Source organism: Gekko japonicus, unplaced genomic scaffold (genome assembly GCF_001447785.1).
Source record: "Gekko japonicus isolate JY-2015 unplaced genomic scaffold, Gekko_japonicus_V1.1 scaffold168, whole genome shotgun sequence".
Lineage (NCBI taxonomy): Eukaryota > Metazoa > Chordata > Lepidosauria > Squamata > Gekkonidae > Gekko > Gekko japonicus.
In genome coordinates this window covers 433,729-448,693 of record NW_015167535.1, presented here as the reverse complement: position 1 = coordinate 448,693, position 14,965 = coordinate 433,729, and the positions used below count along the sequence as shown (strand labels likewise).

At 38.7% G+C, this 14,965-nt stretch overlaps 1 protein-coding gene across 1 annotated transcript in view; it reads right to left on the bottom strand.

The window, feature by feature from the left end:
- The window catches only part of TBC1D22A (TBC1 domain family member 22A), a 233,518-nt gene extending 223,674 nt beyond the window's left edge, over window positions 1-9,844 (bottom strand). Inside the window, 2 exon segments of the mRNA XM_015413497.1 lie at window positions 6,310-6,366; window positions 9,600-9,844. Of these exon segments, the coding sequence (XP_015268983.1) occupies window positions 6,310-6,366; window positions 9,600-9,661 (119 nt within the window). The 5' untranslated portion in view covers window positions 9,662-9,844.
- Between the last annotated feature and the right edge of the window lie 5,121 nt (window positions 9,845-14,965).

The window sequence follows — 14,965 nt, the reverse complement described above, 5'->3', positions numbered from 1 at the left end:
CCTGTACTTATTACATTTGTTTCAGCCAAAGAAAAAAAAGATGCAAGTTAATCCAGGGAGAAAGCTTACTCCCTCAAAATTTGATAAGCAGCCACTTTTTTTTATTACTTCCAAAGCATGGCGATGCCACAACTGCAACAATAATAACTTAAAACACCCTTGACTAAGGTCTGAAGCAAATCATATAATCCCGCTTAATGTTTAGCTAGAGCTACTGACTGAATTTTATTTCAGTCTTATGAACAGCATAATTTTATGCATATTTACTCTGAAGTAAGGCCCACTGTGTTCAGTATCATTTATTCCAAGGAACAGTGAATAGATTTGCAGCCTAGGGCTACAGTCCTTTGGATTCTTATTTCAGAGTAAATTCCACTGAATTCAGTGGGATTTCTAATTCAATGTGTACAACATTCTACTACATGTCTCAATGATTTAATAGGCACACCTTAAATGTTCTTATTCCAGATATTTCAGTAACGTGTTCATTCTGGAGGATAATAATTTACTAATGCGGGCCTTTCTTTCCCTCTAGAAGCCAGCCCAAAAATTTAGGTGCCATTATCTTTTCCCAGTCTTCAGGATCTTCTATTTTAATGACCATATTTTCTCATTGTTCCTACCACAAAATCTAATCCTGAACTCTTCACGTTTTTGCATAATTTTATTAAAACTATGACAAAATTGTTGTGATACGTTACATATAGGGTAACTTATAGCCACCACCACAACAAAAAAATAATTTCTAACCCTAACGTAGGTTACTCCCAATTTCTCATAATGTCATTATTGCTTTAAAAGGCTCTGTTTAATTGTACACTGAATACTGGAGCCTAGAAAACAATCAGTTAAGAAATTAATTCATCTACCACAACTGAATGGTGTAAAGTTAACATTTAAAGAAGCAATGACAAAAATTTCATGCACATGAATTTCTGCATCCTACAGCAAAAAGATAGTCTGATGTGAAATGATGAGTTGGTACTTCTCCCGAGGATCGCTGAAATCATTGCTGAAAATACTAGGCACCAGGGCAACCTGGCACCTGGGATCTTTCAAGCCCAGTATGAATTAATCAAAAGATGATTGAGCCATGTTGCATACAATGCCCTGTTACAAAGGAAGCCACAGTATTGCTACTGCAATAAAGGAATGGGAATTCTAGATGGCAGCTTTCCCTGTATTTTCCGTCACCCAGTCTTCAAAGCAGCTATTGTCCCCACCTCACTGCACTCCACTGCAGACCTCTTTCCAATTTCTTTTTTAAACTGGTAATGGACATACTGATCTGCTTATGGCCAATTTAAAAAAAGAAAGAAACTTTGAAAGGTCCTGGCGCCATGCAGGGCAGAGAAGGGATCCTATGCAGTCTGGGCAGGGAAAACAGCTACTGTGTGGGTGGGGCCAGGAAAATCAAGATTTCTCCACCCACAAGGCAGCTAGCCCATCTTTGCTGTGATCTTTCCCAAAATCTTTTTTTAAATAAACCCTATTTATTTACTGATGAAAGTTCTTTATAAATTGTATTTGAGATGGTTTGCATCTTATAATAACTTTGTAAAAGTATTCTGTGCAAGGGATCAAGTTCATAAGTTGCCACTGCATACATTATGTTTTTAGGTATACACATACTAAGTCTCCTGTATACACCTACAAATGTTCAAAATATGAATACGATGACATACAATACAGATATACTTGTCAGGGAACCCACAGCTCCCTCTGCACACTACAAGCTTATTGGTTTAACATCCCAATGTTGTCTTACCAAGCTTAATAAAGAAAACCTATTTCAACTACTTTGTATGACAAAAGTTTCAATGGTTCTCAATATGTGGGCACAAAGGTCCATATAGCTTCCTGCGTTCTCTGTTACCACAGTTCTGATAAGCATAAAGTTGTCAGTTGTGCTGCCATTGTGGCTGGTGGAGGCTGGTGGAGGGGGAGGTGGTTGATTTGTGTCTTCTTTCAGGTTTGGTATGTTTGGTTTCAATTCTCAGTATTTCTTTTATTGCTGTTTGACCTTAGTGTCTGCTGCACTGCTTTCCCTTGGAATGTGAACCTGTTAGTTTTAGGTGCGCAAAGGCTTCTTCCCTGATTGGCTTTGAGCCATCAGGAGACCCCGCTTTGTACCAGGTATAATTGACCCTTTCCCACTTTTTGAATTAGTTCTGACACTGAACGTGTATGGATGACTTGCCTATACTGGAACAATAAACTGAAACTTCATTGAAAGCCTGTTGTTGATTCCTGATTGCTGCAAGACTCTGACAAAAGTACTATAAAGAAAAAAGAAATGACCTTGCAAGAAAAATTTTTCTACATATAGTATGGTTATCCTGTTCAGTAGGGTAGGAAAGCAGAGCCTAGACAAGTTGTTCTTTAAAGCTATGTGCATGCACACAAAAGCTTACACCTTGAATAGAACTTTGTTGGTCTTAAATATGCCACTGGACTCAAACTTTTTTCTGCTGCTTCAGACCAACACAGCTACCCATGCAGCTTATCTGTCTAAGTAAAGATCTAGCCAGAGGAAAAGCTTTACAGAAGATAATGAAATATCGCTACAAGAAAAATTAGCATGCAACTTGTGCATCCTTTCAACACGGCCATGAAATCTGAGACTTGGACAACAGTGGTATCCATGTGGGAGGAGAGACACAGCAGAACACTAAGTTACAAGCCCCTAACTTGTTTTCTTCATTGGTCTTTGTGACAACTTACTAATGATAGAGAAGTAAAAACTTCAGACGAGGTAGAAACTACATTACACATTTCATAATGTACAAATTCTGAAAAGGAACATAGGCGCCTATATTTACAGACAGGATGAGCCTCTCTTCCATTTCCGGAGAAATTTAAAATTTCCAGTATATCTGCCTGCATTCACTCTCACCCATAATCCATCCCTTCAGGCATCCTGTCCTCACATCCACACCAATATAACCAAAATGCTCAAGGCTCTGTCCAATCACAATCTTAAGGAAAAGACTGATTAATGTTTTCAGAGTTTTAAGATGCAATCATACAGCCCTCAAAAAAATAATCAAACATCTCTTGACTCAATCAAGCTCCTAGCACACTGAATATCCAACCCAAGAGCCATACCATTATTCTACACAGGAGATTTCTTTTGTGACATACATGCAGAGATATCCACACTACACCTAACTCTTTAAGAACTCTGTGGTACCCCCAAAAAGACATTTCTATACCAAACCTAACCAGCAAAAACCCAAACTCTTGCTACATGTTCCAGAAGGTGTGTCTATATTTATAGCAGATGCTTCAGAGTAAGCAAGAACTTGGCAGTGCTATAATACAAAAGAAAAAGCTATTCATTTATGACACATATGTGCTAGAAAGACAGTACTTCCCTACAGGCATGCTATTTCATCCAAATACTTCATCATTTTGATTGCAGATAAGCATATACAACAGATATACAGAAAATAGGTAACTGTCAATTAGCTTCTCAGGTAATAGCCTTTTCCTGCAGCAGCAGGCTCTCCCCAAGCTACATGCTCTTTCAGTGAAATAACTTTCCTTCTACTTTGTCTTTAAATAATCTTTCGAATTGCAAATAATTAAAAATTAACAGCTTCCCCTTTTCTGTGCCTAAGAATCATGTACGCAGTGAGGTCAGACAGGCAGCAAGTTGACTTCAAAGAGACATGGCCTGTTGTGGGGGTAACACACAGTAGTGATTTCTTAAGACATCATGAGTGAGCTACAAGCGTATGTGTTCCTTTCTGTCTCCCACAAAAGTTTTCCTTGCCTCCACCACTAAAAATCAATAATTTTAAAAAATAATAATAAAAATTGGATTTAAAAAAAAATTAAATTGGATTTTTAAAATTTAAATTGGATTTTTAAAATAAAATTATTTTTGAGAAAAAATCTACCCAAAGATAGTTTTTGAATTAAAATACATTATAGTCCAAAGATTATTCATTATGAAATAAGGATTAGTTTTTAATTATGTAGCATGAGGCTATATATTTATGCAATGTTTAAATGTTTTGGTAAATGAATTCCATTAATCCATTCACAATGTCATGGTCTTCCAGAGGTTTCTGTAAGATTATTGGGCAATTTTTCTACAGATGGTTGGTTTTACAGTTCTCAAAACTGTGAATTTGTGTCTGCGGAGACTACATGCCTCTTCTTCACAGCAAAAATAACCATATAAAGTTAAGAGAACTCAGTCCTATTGGTCCTCTGCAAATCTATGCACACAGAATTAACCCCTTATCTCAAGTGCTATTTCAAGTATTTCAAGAAGCTCAATCAATATAAGTAGGGCTTTAAAAAAAAAAGAGGTGCTGGAACTCTCAAGAGGGAAATGAAGTTTTCAATCTGTATACTGAAAACTCATGAACTTATAAACATTTTTAGAGAAATTTGTCAAAGAGGTTCTGGAACTCTGTTCCAGTGTGTTCCCCCAGAAAACAGCCCGGAATATAAGATTGTTCAGGGTGGAATAGATTTGGATGAGGGGATGTTAAGAGCTAAGTGTGAGGAGGAAGGGGCAAGCAGTACAAATGAAAGTGAAACTTTTCAGAAGAATACTCCAGAAATCTTGAGATCTTTGTGAGTACATCCTCACAGATGTTTAAGCAAATACAAGAATACATATGCTATATAATGCTATTGTTTTAGTTAAATAAAACAATTTAAAAGGTCATAGTTAATGATCATTTTTCTCCTTCCAATAAAATACAGCAGAAAAGTTGTCCAAATATGAATGATTAACAACCTATTAAATTGGAGATAACTATGAATTCATTGCAAGATGAACTATCTGTTTCAAGTGGTAAATAACCAATCATTAATTTTCTGATATAACTAATACTAAACTGAAAAATTATTATACTAAAATGAAACCTTCATCTGGGTTGCAAACAGTGTTCCCTCTAAGCTGAGTTAGTGTGAGCTAGCTCACAGTTTTTTACCCTCCGGCTCACACATTTTTGTCTTGGCTCAGGAAGGAGGGCTCCAGAACAAACTAATTTGTGCAGGAGCCAAAGTGTTCGCTCACAACTTTAGTGCCAGTTGCTCACAAAGTAGAATTTTTGCTCACACGACTCCACAGCTTAGAGGGAACATTGGTTGCAAATATTAAGGCCAGCAAGAATGAGCCTTTATGTAGACAACCGTAATTTAAATTGAGTCTTATTGACTAGTGATTTAAATCACAATTTAAACCAATTTTATTTAAATCAAATCCACCCTGGTGCACACCAACACCACCCATGGTTAAAAGCTAACCAGATTCTCCCCTCAACGAGGATTCGCAAAATAATTTCAAATCATGACTAGCATTAACAATGGTTGACACAGGTAACAGAATACCATGCTTAAGACTGGGAAGGAAAGGGGTGAGAAAAGAAGCTCTTCCTTGTTTCGTAAAAAAACAGGCAATGGATCAGGAGTGTAACATCCAAACCAACAAAATCTTCCAATTCCAAACATAATCATGAAATCGATGTTCTACTGAACAGCAAGTACTTAAAAATACCTGCTAGTCCAGCTCCTTGCAACTTCAAAATATATGACTGCGACTTTTCCCATGGTTCAGAAATTTAGTCTCTCCTGCAGGTGACAGAAAACATGCTTCTCAAATACTTTATTTCCTACTTCTCAAGCTGCACCTGCTCAAGCCGCCCATGAAGGAGAACTGTGGCAATATCTGCTATCACCGGGGGAATCAGAAGAGCAAAGAGAACTAATTTGAAACTCAGGCAGGCAATGCCTAGATTCTAGTCCAGTAGCACCTTAGAGACCAACAAGATTTTCCAGGTATACGCTTTCAACAGTCAAAGCTCCCTTTGTCAGATGTCGGTCTGGTTGGTCTCTAAAGTACTACTGGGCTCCAAACTAGTTGTTCTACTGCCGACCAACACAGCTACCCTTTTAGGCAGGCAATTAATTTCTAGATAAGAAACATTATTATTCAAACCCTCCTTCTCTGTATTACTATGATAACCCTCAACAAGATCTTAAAATTGCAGCAGAGGAAAAAGTTGCAAACTGTGTCACTTTTCACTGTATATTTAAAAAGTGTATATTGAAGAAGGTGTAGTGTTTCAGAACAAAAAAAAATTCCAATGTAACAAAGAGTTTTTTTAAGCTGAAACAAAACAGTTTGATACATTTCCTCCCATGATTCAAGAAGTCAGTGTGAGAGGAAGAATGAGAGAGATGTAGTCACAAAGGGGAGATGTCTAAGAGCATTACTTCAACAGAAAAACAGAAAGCAAAGAGATTTTACAGCTTAAGTCCCTTTTCTATTTGTTGAAAACTTACGTTCCATGCAACAATGGATCAAAAGGAGGATGCTGAGCGCCATACACATGTTGAATGCTAAAAAGGGGACAAAAAAAGAGTTTTAGTAAAGTATTAAGAACAGAACAATACAGCAGCAGCCATATACACGTGTGATCGCTGCCTAACTGGTCTCTCATGTAGAGCATTTTTACAGCTTACCACCATTTGCTTCAGAGAATAACAGAAGTACTGAAAAGTTCATGAAGGACACCCATTTGAGCCTGTAAGCCCTGATGCTTAATAGTAATAATAAACATTGATACAGCACTTTGCCATTCAAAGGTTTCACATTAATGATTTCAATGGCGCATCAGCCCATCCTATAAAATAGGTTAGCACTGTTATCCATACAAAATGGCCACCCCCAATATACCAGCTCTAACAGCGTCTAACCAGGGTTCCCAACTAGCCTGGAGAAACATCACCTGACCTTTGAATAGAGGCTTAATGCATGGAAATGGGCAGGTGATGTTTCTCATGGCATGGAGATAATACCAGCCCTGACCTGGATGGACCTGACTTGCCTGATCTTATCAGATCTCAGAAGCTAAGCAGAGCAAACCATTTCTAAATGCCTCTTGCCTTGAAAACCCAACAGGGTTTTCACCATAAATCAGCTGCAACTTAACAGCACTTGCCACCCCACCAGTAAATAAGGTCTCATTAGGCCTCTCTGTGGGATCAGGACATTTTTCTCCAGGCCAGCTCCCAACCCTACCCCAATTTGTCTCACTTGCTACAACAACAATGCAACTAAACTGGAAGGATTTTGTTGTGCAGTAAAAGAGTAGTTTACCTTATAAGCACATTGGGGGAGTCAACAGAAAACAACAGGCATCATCAGAAACACACGGGAGAGGCACAGGAAAAAAGGGAGGGAGAGTTCTGCTCCTTTACTCCCTTAGGATGTTTTTGAATTTTCCACTAGAAAAACTGGAAAAATTTGGGAAGCACTGAAAAGACTTCCATTAAGTATGCTTAAACATGAACAACCATGTTTTAATCACTCAAAATGCATAAGATGAAAAAATCTGAGACATTCTCCCCCCCCCCCATTTCAATTGCACAGACTATTTCTATAATCTTCCAGGTACACTCTGCTGTGCGCAACACTGTTGACTTCTCAAACTCAATAGCTCAGTTACTGATCAGTAGGGAGGGAGGCTCACAGTCAAGGGAGAGAGAAAAATCATCCCTCCTGAAAAACCAGTGAACTTGAGAAACCATGAACTCTCGCTCCAAGTGTTCTACCGTATTTACTCAAAAGGAAGGTAACCCTGATTGTAAGACACACACACACTTTAAAATGTTACACACCAAAAGTTATTTTTACTGGACATAACTGTAACTTGTATACAAATATAAGACAACCCCCTCCCATATGAAATACGGGGGGGGGGGGGGGAGCTAGTGTTTACATTGCAGTAAATACTGGTGTTTCAGCTGTGTGGCATCTATTTTACCAATATAAAGTAGTACTGAACAAAAGGGTATAGTCAACCAAGCAGAATATACTAATGCTGACTGGAATACCACCACAAAAGACTTGAGACATGGTTTGCAATCACAGATTTAATTGTTGAACTTCAATGAAATCTCGAAAGTGTTGCTGGTAAAGAAAAAAAATCAACCTCATTTTCAGTAGCTTAGTCTGATTATGAAAACAGATAAATTGTTTACACTTACACTAAAAAAAATTAACAGATAAGAATATGACTCAACAAAGAGTCATTTACCACACTGAATTTGGTAATGGTGTGCAACAGTGATGAACTGATAAAAAAGAAGCAGGCACCACCTGTGAGAGCATTAGAGAGAGAGAGAGAGAGAGAGAGAGAGAGAGAGAGAGAGAGAGAGAGAGAGAGAGAGAATGACAGCGGCAGTACAAGAACTATAGGCTACTAGAAGTTGCAAGAGACTTGTACCTTGTTTGCTGAAAAATACAGATATCTGCCTACACCTTTTCCTTCCCTCAGGAGAAGGAAACAAACATCACACTGCCACCCAACCCAAATTCTGGCATATATGCATTCAAGAATCAGCCAGCCAGTTCATTTCCTATCATGCATTCCCCAGTGCCTTCTGCTTTCTTTCATAAACTAAGAAGGTGCATGCGGGCAATAAAGCTTTCAGAGCAGTTAGTTTTCTTTAATTTGACATATTTGATTTATTTGGGTCATTCTTCAACTTCAGTTTCATTTTCCCTTAATTAGATTCTCTGCTACCAGAGAAATCTAAGCAGCCACTAAGTTTCCTAGCATGAATATGGTCACCTTTCTTTAACAGCTGGTGTAACAGCCCAAAAGTTACAACAGCCAGCAAAAAGATGCATTTTCTCAAAGTTGCCCCCCCCCCAAAAAAAGGGACAGACCTATCTCTAAGTAGGATCACCTAATTCAGCAACATTTCCAACAATAACTAGCCAGATACTTCCAGGAAAACCACAAACAGGGTAGAAAGACACAGCATTAGTCATTTAACAGACATGCATATTGCATCAGAACACACCACTTTTATTTAAATGATATAGCCAAATGGTTTAAAAACTGGACCACAGATCCAAACTATACCCTCTGACCCAATTCAAATATCACTTCATTGTGTACAGACGCCACAACAGCTAAACCCTGCAATATGGGGGCAATAATCCTATTTCACGGAACCAAAAAGAGTACACAAAGTGTCAGTGGGGAAGCATCTGCTTTGGACGCATAAGATGTCAGCCACAACCTTAACACACCCGATAAAAAGAGGATATCTGATAGTGTGAAACAGTACCCAAGACTCTGGAAAGCCACTACTAGTCAGTTTGGACAATACCACTTGGGCAATCCAATGATTTGACTCAGAATAAGGCAGCATATGTGTTCAAACTTCCCTTATAAGGCTCAACGGCAGAACGCCCACGGATAGTGGGTGATATAAATGACCTCAAACACGAACCCCGGAGAGCCACTACCTGTCAAAACAGATCACATCGGCCTTAACAGACCAGCGCCCTAACTCCGAATAAGGCACATTGCTATATTCACGTGAATTGTCGATAATCACAACAGTAGCGTCTGGCAGGCCTACATTCCATCAACGTTCTTAAAGCCATCTGGCCCAGTAGCCGTCATGTGGCAGCTAGTTCCACACGTTAACATACACCGTTTTTATCCAGAAGCCAGCCCGACTGAAATCGAAGAAGATCGCAGCCTACCCACAAGCCATCGCCGAGCACCTCTTTGGCGCCCCCCTCTCTGTTACTTCCGTCGCCAACCGCTCACCTGCCTGGCACCCGGGAAACATTCCGCTTCCAGAACTGCTTCCTGCCCGCGTCGCTCGCCATCTTCTCGTCACCTCATAGCCCTCCTTTCCCAAAGGAGGCACTTCGGCGGCCAAAACGGTACGAGACCTGATAGATTTCCCTTCGAAACACGCCGTCTCTTCCTCCTCCGACAAAACCCAACTCCTCAGGCCTTACTCCATCCTGGTCCTTCTCCCTTGAAGCCGAACGCAGAGCGCGGCCATATTGGCACTCTAAAACAAGCGCCGTCCACATTGGTTACTGGCGTTCAACTGCTGCTTTTGCCCAATCAAAAGTGAGCTGACTGCCGAGCGGCTGGGAAAAGCGCCCAATCAATATCTGCGAATCCTATTGGTGTGTGCCTTGAAGGGTAGGCCAATGAAAGTTCGAAGAAATTTTCACCTTTGTCAGGGAGTAGGCGTGTTTCGTGGTCTGTTGTTGGCTCCCACGGAACTTCGCAGAGCGGATTGTTACATGTTGGTGGAGCTCATTGAGGCTGAGGTTTGTGGGACGGTGGATCTCCAAACATTGCGCTAAGGGGGCAAGGCTTTGTGTACTTGAGTGGGATTCTAAGTTGAGCACTCTATAAATTATATATCAATTTATTTAAAACTCATCATATGGACCTAAACAAAGAATTGTCAAATATTGTGTGGACCTGAAGTGATAAGAAAAAAAGAGAAAAGTTATGTCTATAATTATCAATGAAAAAAAGATTTTTTTTGTAAAGAAATTATAAATATTTTGAAAGCCAAACAACTACCTTACTCATACAGAGATGTTCACTCATAGAGTAAGTATAAATATTCTTAAAATGCAGTATGGGCCACTCATTCAAGTGTGTTTTATTTCATATGCCCATGGATCAAAAAAACATAATAACTAAACAACTGTAAATTCAAAAACTCCAAAATCTCTAGATAGAAAATTTAAGCTAGTGTAAAATATCTATATTGTGCAATATTTTTTCTCCTCTGTTGTATCACATTTTTCCCACCCTCATGATACCTGTATTATCTAACAGTGTGAAAAGAAACCTTTTACAGTGTAACTGAGTCATCTTGTCTGGATTCTGAATATTACAGATTGGACCTATATAGGTAAAATATTGCACAGTGGAAGGCTTTTTAGCCAAAGCACATCTGGTTCTTGTATTTGCACACATTTTGTACATGTTTACATTTGTTCTAATGTTAGGTATAGGTACATATAGAGAACCTTAGATATGTGGGTTTTATTATGGTTTTAATATTTCTTATGCATAATTAAAATATAGTGTATTTTTATATTAGCACTGTATGTTGAACTATATTTGATTATTGTTTTTGCCCTAACCTTGGTTACCTTTCCAGTACAGGCTTCCCCCCCCCTCCTTTTTGGTGTTGTTTGTGTCCTTGGGGCAGATTTCTCATTATTCTAACAGTGAAATTAATCCTATTATTCCAGCTGTACTGATCTGAGACAGCAAAAATAAACCGAAATCTAGTGTCACTTTAGAGATCACCATAGTTGTATCCCAGGAGGGCAAATAGTTAAAAAATATCTTTAGTTTACCAACATTGTGTAACTTTGCAGTGTTCTAGCTGCTCAAACCACGCAGGTGTAGCTAATTTTTGTTCAATTTCAGTTCTGTGCCAATTTGCTGTGGTGGTCTAGTTCTAATTTTAGTTTGATTGTTGCTAATTAAACTACTTGGGTGTAACTAATTTTAGTTCTAAATAGGCTCAGAGGTTCTTGTCTAGTTTTACTGCAGTATGGGAAGGGTTAAACAGAGGGTCAAACAAAGGACAAGGGTTAAAACTGAGGGTGCACGGCTAATTTAAACTCCAATATCACTTTGAAACTTATGACACATGTAAAGTAGTAATAATAGATTAAAGTAATAATACCAGAGATTTAGGAATAGTGAGTTTGCAGATAAGGCTGAACCTTAGGCAGGTTTTTGTAACAGAAAAAGGAAAATAAGTAAAACAAACTACAGATAATGTTTAATTAGAGCTAGGGCTCAAAAAAACAAATTGGAGTCCAATTTAAACCAAATCTAAAATTTTAAACTAATTCTCACATTCTTTAAAGAAGAGTTTTTCTTCTAAAAGAAAACAAGCAGTTACATACCTTCTGTAACTACTGAGGTTACTCATCTTGAGTCCCCTTTAATCCAGGACCTGTACAAAGAGAGAGCCTCCACTTGTCCCAAGAAGAAACTGGGCTGCTGGCACTTAAAATCAAAAAGGTGGCAGAGCAGTTTTTAAACTAAATCTGAGGGGAAAACTGACAGGAGATGAAATGTCTCTGGTTCAGGATGGCTCATCTCATAGAGATGAAGGGGTAGCTGTTACTGTTCTACAGGGAAATGAATTAGGGCTGGCCACTGAGAGGGTATCAAACAATATTGATTGCTCCCCAAGGTCTGGTAGCCATAGGAGGAAGGCTGTAGGCCTGACATGTCTGGGAAATTTTGTTTATATGCAAATGCTAGAAGTATACAAGGTAAAATGGTGGAACTGGAATACTTAGTGTCATAGACATTGTGGGCATTTCAGAAACTTGGTGGGATGAGTATAATCAGTGGGATACAGTGATTCCTGGATATAAATTCTATCGGACGGATAGGGAGGGAAGGGTCGGAGGTGAAGTGGCTCTGTATACTAGAGAGAGTATACAGTACAGTAAGATTGATTGTAAGAGAAACAGATTCACTTACAGAAATGCTATGGGTAGAAATAATGTGCCCAAAAGGAAGTTTGGGAGTTGTTATTGCCCACCGGATCAAAGGTTAGAGCAGGGGTCTCAAATATGTGGACCAGGCCCCCGGAGGGCTTCTACCAGGCCCGCAGTGGAACTGGCTGGCTTCTGTTGAGTCGTCCAGTTCTGCTGCTGCTGTGTCATCATAGGTTTGCAGCTTACAGGTACACACCTGAACAGCATACTCAAAATTGTAACAGCACAGACATTTTGATGTAATAATTCAGAGCAAGAGGTGTCAGTTATCAGACACTGTTAAATAAACAAAATATTATAAGAGTGTTAATGTTTTAAGCATGTTTTTATTTTAAGTTTTAAAAAAACCTTTGTGTTTGTGTCCTTTATAAAGTTTATATCTCCACTACCTGGCATTACATTTTATGTCACACATGGCCCGGCCCAACAAGGTCTCATTTATGTCAGATCTGGCCCTCATAACAAATGAGTTTGACACCCATGGGTTAGAGGATGATTTTAAAATGGCAAAAGAATTAAGGAAAGCAGCTAGACAAAATAACTGTGTCACAATAGGGGATTTAACTACCAACAGATTGATTGGGTCAATGTGTGTTCAAGTCAGGAGAAAGAGATTGGGTTTCTAGGTACTCTCAATGACTGTGCCATGGAGCAGATGGACACAGAACCTACCAGGTTTTAGCTTTAGAAGGGTAACTTCTCTCAAATGAGGGGGCTTGTAAAGAAAAAAACTGAAAGGAAAGGTAATTAGGGTCAAATCCCTTCGGGAAGCTTGGAAACTATTTAAACCTACAATACTAGAAGCGCAGATAAAATGTATAACACAGGTTAGGAAAGGTACAAATAGGTATAAAAAAGGCCTGCATGGTTAATGAACAAAGTAATGGAAGCAGGAAAAGGTAAGAAGGATTCATTTAAGTGGTGGAAGGCTAGTCCGAGTGAAATTGATAAAAGGGAACACAGGCTGTGGCAAATAAAATGCAAGTCGGTGATCAGGCAGGCAAAAGGGGAATATGAGGAGCATATTGCAGAAACTATAAAGACCAGCAATAAAAATTTCTTCAAATATATTAGTAGCAGAAAACCAGCTAGGGAGGCAGTGAGGCAGTATGACCAAGAAGTAAAAGGATTACTAGATAGAGAAATGGCAGAGAAGCTGCATGCATTTTTTGTCTCTGTCTTCACTGTCAAATACGGGAGGTGCTTGCCCACTCCAGAACTGCTGATTTCGGAAGAAGTCTGGAAAGACCTGAGTCAGATTGAGGTGACGAGAGAGGAAGTTTTACAACTGATGGACGTGTTAAAAACTGATAAATCACCAGGCCCAGATGGCATACATCCAAGAGATCTGAAAGAACTCAAATGTGAACTTCTGGATCTCTTGACAAAAATATGCAATCTCTCATTAAAATCATTGCAACAGATACTATTTATTTATTTTGTTGCTTCTTTTATAGTCTGCTTGTCTTGCTGAGACACAAGCAGATTACACCATTAAAAACAATGCAATGAAAACAATATAAAAATACAGTGTAAACAATGTAAAACCCAATCTGTAGGGTGTGATTTGAAAAATGACATGATTCAGTCCAAGGAATCAAAGTCATGAAAATCCAAAGGAGAATAATTACCATGCCCCAATATCCAAATATGTCTGGATTCAGTCTTATCATCATTTGGGTTTCTCTGCATGTCTACCCCTTTTATTTGTTTGTATATTTTGCCTGGTTCTCTAATATGCCTTTCTGTCTGTCCCCATGACGTTTATGTTCAGTATATAGTAAGTTGGAATCATGAGAGGAATATGTTCCGTCCACAACAGCAGCTCATATGGGAGTTTGTTTACAGCACATATTTGACTGAAAATACTCTTGGAAAGATGCTAATATATTCAAATAGATTATGGAATATGAAGGAGTTAATTTGAATTTCCAGATTTAAGTTTTGTGTCCAGATTTAAGTCTTGTGGCTTATTTCTTTGTCCTGCCAAGAAGAATATTCAATTATTGTTCTGGCTCACTGTAATGTTTTCTGACCTTTAATATTAGGAGAACTTCAAAGGTCGGACAAGAGGTTTAATGAAATATGAACTGCCTCCAGTACCTGAAGCTAAGAAGCTAACTGGGTATGAGTGACAAGGTCACGAACAAATCGTTACCAAGTCTTAAGTGGATAAAGTGAAATTAAATCCAGAGGTGTCACTCTCCACAAAAACCTGACAATGCCCAGTGACAGTTAAAAAGGAATACATGAAATATTCATTCAGTATATTCTAGTTTGATAAAATTCAGTGTGCTTTGATTTGCAGATTCATCTATGCAGAGTGACTGTTGCTTTATTCCCAGTCTTGAGACGTAAATGCTGGCTTGGGTGGCTAGTGCAGTATTTATTTATTGAAATTACCATCTTAATAAATAAAGTCAGTTTTGGTGCTTGTGGGTCATGACATACTACATTTTGCACAACCTAATGCCTTAGGAATGATTAGCAGGCATGTAGCTAACGAGAGGGGCACCTCTTCTCCATGTACGGAAGGATATGCTTCCAAGTTTTCCCTTGTGTCATTCAGCCTGAATTTTTCTGAGATGTCTGCAGACTTAAATTTTCTAGGGGATACCTTTTTTT